General features: G+C 43.0%; 2 protein-coding genes across 3 annotated transcripts in view; both read left to right on the top strand.

Moving 5' to 3' along the window:
• Positions 1-1,789: 1,789 nt before the first annotated feature.
• LOC143026889 (uncharacterized) lies at positions 1,790-2,513 on the top strand. Its single transcript, XM_076187674.1, has 2 exons — positions 1,790-1,874; positions 2,026-2,513. The coding sequence occupies exons 1-2, from the start codon at positions 1,790-1,792 to the stop codon at positions 2,511-2,513; spliced, it is 573 nt and encodes a 190-aa protein (XP_076043789.1).
• A 10,743-nt stretch (positions 2,514-13,256) lies between these two features.
• LOC143027248 (torsin-1A-like) overlaps positions 13,257-13,771 on the top strand; it is a 57,953-nt gene continuing 57,438 nt past the window's right edge. Inside the window, exon 1 of one of the 2 annotated variants that reach the window (XM_076188535.1) lies at positions 13,257-13,701. In XM_076188535.1, coding sequence (XP_076044650.1) covers positions 13,500-13,701 — 202 coding nt within the window. In that variant the 5' untranslated portion in view covers positions 13,257-13,499. The remainder of the gene's footprint in view (positions 13,702-13,771) is intronic. The other variant, XM_076188537.1, reaches the window with a different exon arrangement.

Raw genomic sequence — 13,771 nt, forward strand, 5'->3', positions numbered from 1 at the left:
TATCTTTATTTGTGCTATATGTCTGGCAGCCATGGTTGACAGCGCAAAGAATCGTCATGTTCAAACGTCGCCGAGTATGGTGGAAGAGGAGGTTCGACAGGAAATGAGGACTCAAACAGGTCTTCGAGAAAGTCACTGTCTGCACCATACATTTCTCTTCTCACTAGTTTCTTTTTCACAGCACACAGATCTACAATGCTCCACAGCAGGGTTTCCGTTTCAAGGAGCTTGTAGTGACGTAATGCATCCTACGACCCGTCACACACTGATCAAAGAAATCTTCAAGTTCCTGTAGTTGGCAAGCGTAGTTCCCAAGGGTGTCCCTGCCAGCCAGCGGTCAGCCAATCAGGAACTTGGAAAGCTCCTCACGTTCCCGCCAGCCTCCCTTAAAAGGTCGGCGTTTCGCCGAGATGGGCAGAACAGTACCGACCACCACATACAACAACATCTCCTCGTCCAATCTTCTAGCTGTCCCATCGAGCCTCGCCGTCATCATCTGCTACCGCCTCGCTGACGTTAGGCTCCACGTCCAGCTACAACCATAAGCTCCACTAAGCTGTGGCCTTAGTCCGAGCTTCACATATATTTCTCATGTGACACTTCTAGTGTCGCACCTTGTGGCTAATTACCAAAAGAAAGAGATTAGATATTTTGTGTTGATTTTCATTTGTCCTGCCGTTGTTCCGAACTAAAACTACTACAAGCTCGCCGGCGTCCATTATCCCCCTGCGAATGCTCATAGGCGACTGATGCGCACTGCCTCATAGCCACAATCTTTCCTCATGCCCACTCACTGTGGGCACTTAGCTCGGCATTCAAGACCGCCAACTACTACATACAAATCTGCATGAGGCAAAGTGGACCCGTCCTAAGACCTTCCTCATAACCCGCCACGAGCGCAGTGTCATTCGCTAACGGCAGCTGGCTCACCTTCCACTATATCCAATCAACTCTAATCATCTGTCTATTGCCATCACGTTTACCTCCCGCACCAACCCATACATGTGCACATTAAACAACCATGGCAACATGACACAGCCCTGATGCACCCCCACCTTTTACATCAAACTACTTGCTCTCCTACAAACCACAGGCTCTACTACTCTCATAAAAATCTTGATTTCCCGTAACAACTTTCCCAGTGTTGACCAGTCAGTGAGGAGGGTATGCTGGGCACTCAGATGGAAGATAAAGAAAACCACCAAAAAACAAAAATGAAGGAGTCAGCAAGAGACCATAAGGCCTACACTAGACAGTTCCATGTCAAAGGGCAGATGAACTCCATTACGGATCACTAACCTACATGTTTACCTTGCATGGGATCTTTGCAGGGCCTGGACATGGGAATCCTGGAGGCTGAGTGATGTCCCAGGACGGGCGGGCCATCTTGGCTTGGAGAGACACATCGGCAGGGCTGATTGACTTGAATTTGTTGGTCAGGCACGACCTGCGTCAATCAACTACCGTCTGGGACGACACCGCGCAGTCCGCGGCTGTCATCCTCTAATGTCAAAGCGGTTGGTGCGTATAAACTGTCCCATGACCCCTGGGACCATTGGGTTAATATGTATAACCAAAGACAGGTCTACCCTCGTTGGGTGAGGGTGTGGGAGGGCAACTATATCGGGCATATATGGTGGAGGCGGGCTTGCGGCCTGTGTACCAGGGTGTTGTAAATTAGGCACAACACGTCGATCCAGAGCCGGGGTGTACCTTCGGCGTACTCTCCGTGCGGGTGCCTGGAATATTCTCCCAGGACGACCGATTATCCTTTTTATCGGCGAAGATCATGAAGCTTAGATTATATATCGTGGCTCTCGTAGAAGTGAGAAGATCAGGCAGCAGCGAAATCAGAATTGAGTGTTACAATTGTGGTCGGGCCGAATCGTTGGGACCCAGCTCGCGGGAATAGTTGTAGGCATATATAGCTGACTGTAGCACGCGGTTGTTGAGGTTGCTCCGGTTGATGAACGTATTGTGCTGGAGTGGCTGAAGCACACCTTGGCTTCGTCTCTTTTATTGCAGTATATGCTACTGAAGAGAAGATATTCTATGCTATGATTGAATTTATAGTTGACCAATGCCCGCCGCGAGAGACATTTGTTGTTCTGGTCGACTTCAATGCGGTTACTGGTACCAGTAGAGCTGGTTATGAAGTATGCACTGGCCCCCCATGGTTCTGGAACCTGGAACATCAACAGAATTTTGCAGCAAAGTCCAGAAGGCTGAGGATCGGCGGCTCATGGTTCCAGAAACGAAAGCCACACCAATGGACATGGTATAGTAATGCCGGAGTGGCCACGGAAATCGATCACACACTTATTAGCACTCGTTGGGAGATCCTACAGAAATGCAGGGTTTATCGAATTCCCGAATTATTTGAGACTGATTTGGTCGTATCACTCACACCGTGTATCAAATCTAGGAGAAACCCAAGGTGTAACCCACCTGGGTTTCATCTGGAGAAACTCAAGGATGATGCACGTGCCCAGAAGTATGCGGTAACATTCTAATCGGCTTGAAGTACTTGGCTCTCTTGAGGACCCTGAAGAAATGTGGGACATTTACAAACGTAAAGCTGCCGAGGAGTGTGTTGGAGATTGGAAAAGGAAAGGGGGGCGCCAGATCTGTAGCAAATACCGCGGCGTTACATTGCTCAGTGCACCAGGGTGTCACGTGTAGTTACCAGCAAATATCCGTAATGTGATGTATAGTTGTTAATCTAAATCTGGGATCCCCAAATTGTGCTGTGCAACAGAGCAGGGCGCGTTCCTCGGTGCGTTCCGCTTTAGTTTGGCCGCGGTTGGCGCTCCCAAACTATTAAAGCAATATAGGTGTCGGTATAATATGTGGCCTACGAAATTTTCTTTGGTGTAGTATGTGGCCTCCCGGACTTTTATTTCGGTATGAACCTGTCTCTTAAGCTTTATAGTTTGGAAGCGCTAACCGCGACCAAACTAAAGCGGAACGCACGGACGAACGCGACCAGCGCTGTTCTGCAGAATCCCAGGGTTGCCTGAATGTTTTCAGAAGTTCTACATTTTTAGAAATAATGTCGAAGGGTTCTACGGATATATATATATACATACATACATATATATATATATATATATATATATATATATATATATATATATATAAATATATATATATATACTCTGTATATATATATATAATACATATATATATATATATATTATATATATATATATATATATATATATATATATATATATATATATATATACATTGCTGATAACCACAAAGGAAAACGGAAAATAAACTATACTTCGCAAGCGCTTTCGTGATATTTCACATCTTCGGGGGAATACAAAAGAAAAAAATTACACATACGTATATAAGAGGTATGAAAGTAATCTGGGAAAGGTACAGACAGTACACATTGAACAAATGTAACAAACATTAAAATACATAAAATAAAATTATTTGTGAAAAGATGTAATGTGATTACAAATTTTGTTCATGATCAAATGATCTAATTTAAAAATGCCATTGCTGAAATTAATGTTGGATCCTTCAGATTTTTTCATCAAACAATTTTCAATGATGTTCCTACTGGCAAATGAATCACACGACATAATGGATGAAGCAGTAGCCCAATCAATACGATGATCAAAATATTTCATATGGATATATATATATATATATATATATATATATATATATATATATATATATATATATATTCAACCACATTAACTTTTTACTTTTAATTCCATGTCATCACGAACGAGACTGACAATGCGCTCGTCGGAGACATATACGGAAACTGATATGAAGCGAAGCCAAGGGCTCGAACCTCAGCTCAGACGTCTTAATCTTTTATCAACCATATTAACTTTTTACTTTTAATTTTAGTAAAAAGTTAATGTGGTTGAAAAAAGATTAAGATCTGCACTGGGGACCATTCAGTGTGTGTGAATATATATATATATATATATATATATATATATATATATATATATATATATATTGTGTGTGTGTGTGTGTACACATATATTTGTGTGTGTGCATATATATATTGAAGTGTGAAGACAGAATGAGTGGTAGGGTGGTGAGTTTAAACGCCAAGAATCCGTTGAAGTTTTATTTCTGACGTTTCGTCCAACTAGGACTTCTTCAGAGTATACACAAGTAGGACAAAGACAACTTATATAATCGCATAGCTCACCCCGTTCCTCCCCGGTCAATGCTGTTGCCTTCTCGCTTTCGTCTTGCCTCATGGATAATTAGGCCGCTTGCCACCCTCGCCAACTTGACAAAACCGTCCCGATGATTGCTGCATGGGAGTAGGGTATATATGCTGCCTCAATTAGCCTCCTTTCCTTTTTATTAAGTCCATTATGGAGCATCTCTGTTTTTCCCAATCCGGCAGGTGGCCAAAGTTGTCGATGTGTACCACTAATGAGTTGGATGTCCGGTGGGCTTTGATGTCATTCTTGTGTTCAATCGTCCGCTTGTGAATTCCTCTGCTAGTTTCGCCATAGTAACTAGAGGGGCAGCTTTTACACGGAATTCTATAAACTAGACATTTATCTTCGTCTTTGATTTTGGTTCTAATTTCATTTCTCACAACGTCTCCTATTTTTACTCCCGTGCTAAATGCCAGTTTCAGGCCTACCTCGGTGATATTTTGTTCTATGACATTTGAGCACTTGGAGTTGGGTTACATTTTTTACATTTTCAAAAAATTATATTACCCAACAGGCTTTTTATATAGAAACAAAGAAGAGGCGTTACAAATAAGAAACAGGGGTGGCAAAAGTAAAGAGGCCAATGATGAGAACCGTGGGTATCTGTCCGTACCCAACTCCAAGCTTCCTTGTACCCTGAGAATTAATAACACTAGTCAACAAAGATTGTCCCGAAATCCCTGGACAGTGGAAGGAGAAGGGGTTGGTTGAGGGGCATGAGAATTCTCATACATTGGGAAATTGGTGAAAGGGGATAGCTGCAGTTGGGAGCCAAAGTCCAGGAAATTTAGGACGCCGGCCGGGACCAGGCGCGTTCCCTTCAAGCCGAGCGTGTAATTTCGAAGGACCAGAGAAATTTTTCTAAAAAATATATATATAAATAGAAAAAAATAAATAAATAAATACAAAAGGGAGGGGAGAAAGGGGGAGCACACTCGTGCAAATCACAGTCCTAGGGCTAATTAAACAGAACTTACTACACTGATATTATTATATGATTTAAGATGTCTCCACTATCAGTGGCATGCGATTGATATTCAACCATTTTTATTTTCAATAAATGTATCATGAAAACTATTCCACAGTTATTCACTTATTAACTAACTGGGCAAGATACGTATTTGGTTGGAGACATACTACCTGGCTAGCCCTGCGCGCTCTAAGGCCTGGCTAAAATATCATGACACCTCTGATTATTCCTTCGTTCTCTCCTGTAATAGTGCACTAACTGGTGACGTCTTCAGATGAGTGAATGCCCTCAGATGAACAGGATGCTCTCGATGTTCGTGGATCCATGTGTCGCACAGGGGCGGGAGGAACCAAGCCTGTCTTTAGTCGATAGCACCGAAAACATGTGTGGGAAAGGGAATCGACCCCAAGGATTTCATTTCCCCCGATTTCATCGATCTTTCCGTACTTCGTTTACACTATAGAAGTAAATTTTCCTGAATACGTAAGTTCAACGTGTTGACTCACTGGAGTGGGGTTGGCAATGACCCCGGATTGAACGTGTACAATCTGATTTCGAGGCACGTCACGAAGCACATTTTCTTATTTCTGTAAGTTTCCGGGACACACCAAAACAATGAGAAATCAAATCAAATGATGATACATAGGTAAAATGCATCAATCATAAACACAAAGTACAAGGATACAAAAATATGATATGGTGAATTAGTTCAAACTAATTGAAAAGTTGAGACATTTCAATTTCAACATTATAGCACCTGTGATGACTTCGATCATGAGCCTACGAAGACATCTTGGAAGACGAGGGGGTGGGGGAGAATCTTGAGTAAAATAGAAGATACCTAGACTCGATAAAGCACTGCAACCAATTACCACTAAACTCTCACAACAGTTGCTGGGTGGAGCAAAAATACCAGGAAGTAGTTGCTGGAGGCCTTAAGACTTCCAGCGTTTCCATAGAACGAAGGAAAAGTAATAAGCGAAGGGGCTGAAAAGAGACGAAAGAAAATGGGAAGTACTAGGCCATGTGTCACAACGCCAAAGTTGTGACAGATAATGTCAAATTTTTCCCATCACCCTCAGTTTTTGTGTTTCACAGTATGTTATGTTACGTGAGTTACATAGGATAAATTTCAATCAAACAGTTGGCAACACTGAGTTTGGCAATACCGCGTGATATTGTTATGCACTTTCAGCCAATCTGTTCTTCAAGTGAACCACGTTTATTGAGTCGGAGATCTGAATGATCTTGTGCGGGGTTTAAATAGGTCCTAAAAGCAACATGAACTTCTTACTTTCAGGTTAAAGGGCTGGAATCTTCTCCAGAAAGAATCCAAAGTTATTTTTTATCGTAAGTGACATTGTGATTTTGAAAAAAATGTCTAACTTGAGGATGGTGTGTTATTTTGCAATGATGTATATTCTGTTATGGAGGAACTTAACTTTAAATATAACGGGAATGAGTGGCGCTTGTTTATTGTCTCTTCAAAAGTGAGGCTGAAATCTGTTTTGCTCCTCAATGGAATTAAATTTTTGTCTATTTCTCTGGCCCATGCAGCTAACGTGAAGAAAATATGTAAGAGTATGAACCTTCTATTGCAATAAATAAGTAAATAAATGAACGAAAATAGACAAATGAATAGATAGATAAATAAAATAAAATATAAATATGAAGAACATAAATGGAATATCTGTGGTGACCTAAAGGGTGTGCCAATTTTAGTTGGAATGCAGCTGGGTTACGCAAAGTTTTGTTGCTTTCTCTGTGAGTGGGACAGTCGGGACAAGAAAAATCATATTGAAAAGAATGTGTGGCCGAAACAATATCTTACTCCAGGAGAGAAGAATGTTCTCAATCTTCCTCTTGTTGATTCAGAGTAAAATTGCCTCCTTTGCATATTAAGCCAGGGTTTATTATTATTTTTCTAAGTTATGGATAGATCTGGCAAGAAATTTACATACTTCAAAAATAAGTTTCCTAGAGTGAGTGATGCAAAAATCAAAGAAGGTATTTTTGTTGGACCACAGATTAGGGAGCTGATGAGAGACCAGTATTTTGATGAAGAGCTGGATGATTTTGAAAAAGCTGCATGACTGTCATTTAAGAAAGTTTTTGGAGAATCACAAAGCAAATAACTATTCTGAAATCGTAAATGAGCTACTGACCTCATACAAGGCCTTGGGATGCAATATGAGCTTAAAAATCCACTCCCTAGACTCTCACTTGGACTTCTTCCCTGCAAGTTTTGGCGCCGTCAGTGACGAGCACGGTGATAGGTTTCACCAGGACATTCTGAACATGGAAACCCAGTATCAAGGGAAGTGGAACCCTCGATCAGTGTTGGCTGATTACTGTTGGACACTAAAAAGTGTGTTGTGGTTAGGTTCGGACATGCCAGGGAAATGAAACTCACAATAACACTAAAGTACACAAGATTTAATGAATCCTAGGCTCAGGGGTCATGGACGAGGGTTCGTAGAGGGAAGGTCCGGAGTGAGGGCCTCTTCAAGTGTTGTGGGCTGAGAGCGATTATCTACAGGAGGAAAGGTCCAGGGTGAGGGCCTTCAAGTATCGTGGGCTGAGTGCGAAGGGCCACTTGAAGAAGCTTGGAGATGTGCCCGAGGCGACTTGTTGGAGAGAACTGCGTCCGAGGCGACTTGCTGGAGAGGACTGCGTCCGAGGCGACTTGCTGGAGAGCACTGCGTCCGAGGCGACTTGCTGGAGAGAACTGCGTCCGAGGCAACTTGCTGGAGAGGACTGATTCTGATTCTGATTTGCTAGGAAAGACCACCCGCTTGCGCAGGATCGGTTTTTGTGGGAGGGGAAGAATGTCTGTAAGAAAATGAAAAGATAGTAGTGTATAAAAGAGGACTATTGCCACCGGGCGATTAAGCGAGCGATCAGGGGCTGTTGGTGGTCGTGGCTCGGGAGAAATTGACTGGGAACTCGGACGGCGGCGCCGACGCCGGGATTACAATCACCAAAAGTTCAGAAAATTGTAGGAGGCGTAGTAGGAGAGAAAGGTGGAATAACGGAAAAATCTTTAGTGGGAGGTAAACTGAAATGAGAAAATGTAGTAAAAGAGAAAGTTAGAAAGGAAACGAATTTTAGTCGAAGAAAAAGTAAGTGTAGATGTCTGTGCGTGGGTCGTACCTATGTTTGTGAGAGGTGTGTGTATGTATCTTACGGGAAGTGAATAGTGTTCACTTCCCGCGTGTAGAGCGCGTTCCTGTTTAGCCCCAGGTAAGGCCTGAGCTGTTCCTGCTTTTCCCCAGGTTGGGTTTGAGAGTCTGTAGAGTTGATCCAGTGGCGGTGCGAAGGGGGGCAGGCGGGCGGGTGTTGTATTATCATTCTCCTTCCAATCACAACTCTGAAAGCAGAGAATTACGTGATTGGGAATTGTGTAAATGTCAGAAGTGTAAACCCGCTCGCCAGCGTCAGCGAAGAGAACAGCGTTAGGTTGCGGGCATGTTGGACAGAGAGGCTTCCCAATTCCTCTCTGTCGACCAGCCGGCGATTAGATAAGGGTTCTGATTAAGAGTTGGGTTGGGCCTCTGCTAAGCCAGCGAGCAAGTGTGCGTGTGCCTCTTTTCTTCCAAGCACTACTCTGAAAACAGAGAATTACGTGACTTGGGAAATGTGTGTATTTGTCTTGGTGTAAACCCGCCTGCCGACGTCAACGAAGAGGTCGGCCTGTGCCAGACCGGCAGCAGCAAAGGAGATATATCTCCTCGCCACCACCGGCCGGCGAAGATTGCTGAGAGCTTGTTGAGTGAGCTGGAGAGGAGGGACGTCTGACCTTTAGGAGGACTGGTTGTCTTGGCAAGACGCCGTCCTTTTAAAGGAGGCCGGCGGCTCAGCGAGGTATCGAGCTTTCCCGATTTTCTGATTGGCTTCTTGCTGGAGATGTCCGAGACGTCTTGCTAACTACGGCGAGTATATAGACCTAACTCGAGTTGTGTGACGGCCAGTCTGGTTTTGACCACCGCCGCGTCACCACAAGCGATCTCCCAGAAGCAAAATACACTCGAAAATCATACATTTCTACATTTAAAGGTAAGTTTCATTGAAATATCAGCCTCATAACTTATTAGTTATAATTGTTTAGAATTTAATATGCTATCACAGAAAAACTATGCCTGATAGAAAGATTATGAAAACATATCTTAAAATAAACAGAAAAAATATGTCAAGTTCACCTCCTTTTGCTTGCGGGACAGGTATTTTAATCAATATGGTTGTCCAGTGTAATTGGTGGGAAACTTTTGAGTTGAATTCGCTCGCGTTGACAAGCTACTCACTCCAACAAAGAAAGTAATATATTCCATGTTATTTCAACCTAACTGATTACATCATAATTACATACCTTCATTCCTGGCATTAAACTGAGATAGTAAGAATGAGTAAATTAATTTAATCTCAATAGCTGACAATACCTGAATATATTGACAGTGGCGTACTCGGAAGCGTGCTGGTCTTACATTGGCATAGTTATGTGTTTGAATCCCTCATATCTCTCCGATACCCAACAGTGACTACTACCTATCCAAACAGTCCAAGTGCATAGGGCAAAAGTCACGGCTTCGGACGCAGCTACGCGCATCCTGGCGTAGGCTTTTCATCTTCTATAAAAAACGTAATAAACAAATAAGAGAAAAAAATATTACAAAGGGGTAACAATAATATTTAATAGACCATGTTCACGCATGCTGACAAAAATCTCGGAACTATGGATAAATTGATCATTTTTGTGCTTGTAATTACTCTTAAACAAAGGCTTGTCCTGTTTTATTATGCCGAAAGTAAGTTCATAAAACATAGTGTCAATAGTCGTCATTTCCATTTCTCTGTAAGAATGGACAGAAAAATAAAATGCCAAAATGGATAATTAATACAACGCCATAGGTTAGCTCGTTGAAGCATGCATCTTGAGACACTCCTACACCCTGTATACCACTATCGGTGTGGAAGAGGAACACAAATGTCCATCTCAATGGACTAACTAAATATAATACAAAGTTATTCGGAGATAATACATATAATATTTAACAGAAAGCAGAAGATATTACACAAACGATAACAAATCTCTCCTACATTCTAACTTAAGCTCCTCACATACCGTTGTTGTGGTTAGGTTCGGACAAGCCAGGGAAATGAAACTCACAATAACACTAAGGCACACAAGATTTAATGAATACTAGGCTCGGAGGTCACGGACGAGGGCTCGTAGAGGGAAGGTCCGGAGTGATTGAGGGCCTCTTCAAATGTCGTGGGCTGAGAGCGAAGGACCACATGAGGGAAGGTACAGGGTGATGGCCTTCAAGTGTCGTGGGCTGAGTGCGAAGGGACACTTGAAGCTTGGAGATGTTGTGCCTGAGGCGACTTGCTGGAGAGAACTCCTGGAGATGTTGTGCCCGAGGCGACTTACTTGAGAGAATTGTTGGAGGTGTTGTGCCAGGGGAGACTTGCTGGAGAGATCTGCTGGAGATGTTGTGCCCGAGGCGACTTGCTGGAAAGGACTGCTGGGGATGTTGTCCCCGAGGCGACTTGCCGGAGAGAACCATGGACTATGGACTAGCGAGGACAGACCAACCACTCGCGCGGGATCGGCTTGTGTGGGAGGGGAAGAATGTCTGCAAGAAAATGAAAAGATAGTATTGCATAAAAGAGGGTTATTGTCAATAAGCGCTTTTTCGTGGGCGATTAAAGGGTGGTTGATCGTGATGGTTCGGGAGAAACGGGCAGGGAGCTTAGACGGCGGCGCCGACGTCTGCGATTAAAATCACCAAAAGTTGAGAAAATGGTAGGAGGCGTAGTGGTAGAGAAAGGTTGAAAAACCGAAAAATCTTTAGTGGGAGGTAAACTGGAATGAAAAGATGTAGTATAAGAGATGTAGATGTTTGTGCGTGGGGCGTGGTTATGTTCGTGAGAGGTATGTGTGTGTGTATCTTACGAGATGTGAGTAGAGTTCACTTTCCGCGTGTGGCGTTGCTGATTAACCCCAAGCTAGGTAGTACGTTCCCGATTAACACAGGTGAGGCTTGAGCGTTCCTAGTTGGCCCCAAGAGAGTGAATGCAATGACAGTGCGAGAGGTGCAGACGGGCAAGTGTTGGTTTATCTCTTTCCTTCCAAGCACAACTCTGAAAGCAGATAATTACGTGACTCGGGAAATGTGTGTATTTGTCAGAAGTGTAAACTCACTCGCCAGCGTCAGCGAAGAGGCCAGGCGTCTGCGGGACGGTCGACAGGAGAGGCCGGACACATCTTCCCCCACGACCGGCCGACGAAGAGTTATGGACGCTGATTGAGAGTTCGATTGAAGGGCGAGGATCGACCTCTGCTAAGCCAGCGAGAGAGTGTGTATGTATATCTCTTTTCTTCCAAGTACAACTCTGAAAGCAGAGAATTGCATGACTTGGGAACCGCGTGTATTTGCCTAAGGTGTAAGCCCGCTTGTCTCGGTAAGACGCCGTCCTTTAGGAGGCTGGTGGCTCAGCGAGGTCCCTGGAGAGCTTTCTCGAGTTTCTTATAGGCTACTGACTGGAGCTGGCCGAGACGTCTTGCTAACTTCGGCAAGTATATAGGCCTAGCTCGAGTTTTGTGACGGCCAGTCTGGTTTTGACCAGTGCCACATCACCACACCATCTTAGAAATATCTGCAACTAAAGATTGTTTCCTTAATGATGGAAGTAGCCTTGCATCAAATGAAACCAGGTAAATCAGTGTAATTGGGAATACCAATTGTCGTGCCCATGTGGCACCTCATTGTATTCCCTAGAATCCCCACTGAAGCAACTCTCAGCTTTTTGAAGGCACACCATGCCACTCTCCCCCTGGCGCTGCCTAGATTCGAGGGGTGCTCTTCATCCCTGATCTCCTTCGGGCATCATCACTCCCAAGTTCTCAATAGTCGCATAACGTGGACATTGCCTCTTGAATTTAAATGTGAACTGTTCCGGATTGCCGCAAAGTTGAGGTCCGGGCGGGCACAATAAAAAAGTAAATGATAATAAAAAAGAAAATCGTCTACTTATATGAGTAGAATGGTTTTTTTTTATTTGCCTTTGCCTTGTCATTTATAATATTTCAATTACCATAGAAATGAGAGCTACGATGCTTTGTATTGTAATCTACAGTGGGATTTATGGTGATGTTAGTAAGTTTGCGAGCGACACTAAATTTGGACACCTAATTAGACCAGGAGACGACGACGAGATTCTGCAGGATGATATTAACAAATTGTTCACATGGTCGGTGAAATGGCAAATAAACTTCAATATCTCAAAGTGCAGCGTGTTAAACGTACTCGTACGTAGGGCTACACAACCCCGAATATAGATATAGCTTAGGTAACACGGTCTTAGAGAAAACTGAGTGCGAGAGAGACATGGGAGTTCTAGTGAGTCTTGACCTTAAATCCAGGAAACTGCATTAGCGCCAGGAATAAAGCTTACAGAACATTAGGTTCCATTGCTAGGACGGTTACGAATAGAAGTGCAGAGGTTATTGTCGAACTCTAGCGTTAGTTAGACCCATCCTTTACTATGCGGTACAGATTTTTTGTCTGTCTCATAGGATGGACATCGATTTACTAGAATCAGTACAGAGGAGAATGACCAAAATGATGCATGGGTTCAGAAATTTATCTTACGAAGAGAGGCTTAAGCACTTTAACTTGCAGTATTAGGAAAGACCGAGAGTGCTGGCCTGCGGAGTGATCTAATTTAGTGGATCAATGGCTTTAGAAAGGGAATTCAAAAAAGGTCATCATAGTATTGCAACAGTGTAGGACTCGCCATAATGGATTTAAACTGGATAAATTTAGATTTAAGAAGGAAATATGCAAGAATTGGTTTACTAAAAGGTTGGTCAACGAATAGAATAGACTTAGTAACCATGTGGTAAGCGCTGAAACTATTAGTTTATTAAATAAATGGTTAGACAACATTATGGATTGGGATGACAGGTGATAATGGACATAGAATTGCTTAGTGTAGGCGTTATGGTCTCTTGCATTCCCTTTGTTCTTATATTCTTATGCGATTTTGGCGACATCTATGAAACAACAACAAAGGCGCGTTTATCTTTTTGAATGAGTCGAGTGTTAACACCTGATCGTGGATGATCAAGCGGACGATGATTGAGTCTGAATCTTATTTGAAATTGTAACGTCAGGCGTTTTGAAAAAACTTAAGTATTCTTTTATTCAATAATTGAATGCAGTCTTGATGTTAATGAGTGTACAGCAAGTCGACACTGTTCAACATTGCATGAAATAGTAGAAAATCGATCATTGAAAGCCTGCATTGCAATTATGAAGATATCACGAGTCTTCGTATGCATGTGTCTTCTAATTAGTCAAATTGGATATGGCAGTGGGTCAATCACATTGGGTTTGGGCGCTGCAGGAGCAACTGGACTTGCAGCTGCCATCTACGCAGGCCTAGAAAGAATCAAATGTGTTGCATATGAATGCTGTTATCCAAATACGGAATGGACAAGACCAAATATGACAGGTTAGGAACCCTTGATTTTGTGTATATATATTCTTAACAATTATGAAAGTCCCTTCTACTGCTTAATCCA

This window comes from Oratosquilla oratoria, chromosome 7 (assembly GCF_046742065.1).
Source record: "Oratosquilla oratoria isolate Oo_2021 chromosome 7, ASM4674206v1, whole genome shotgun sequence".
Lineage (NCBI taxonomy): Eukaryota > Metazoa > Arthropoda > Malacostraca > Stomatopoda > Squillidae > Oratosquilla > Oratosquilla oratoria.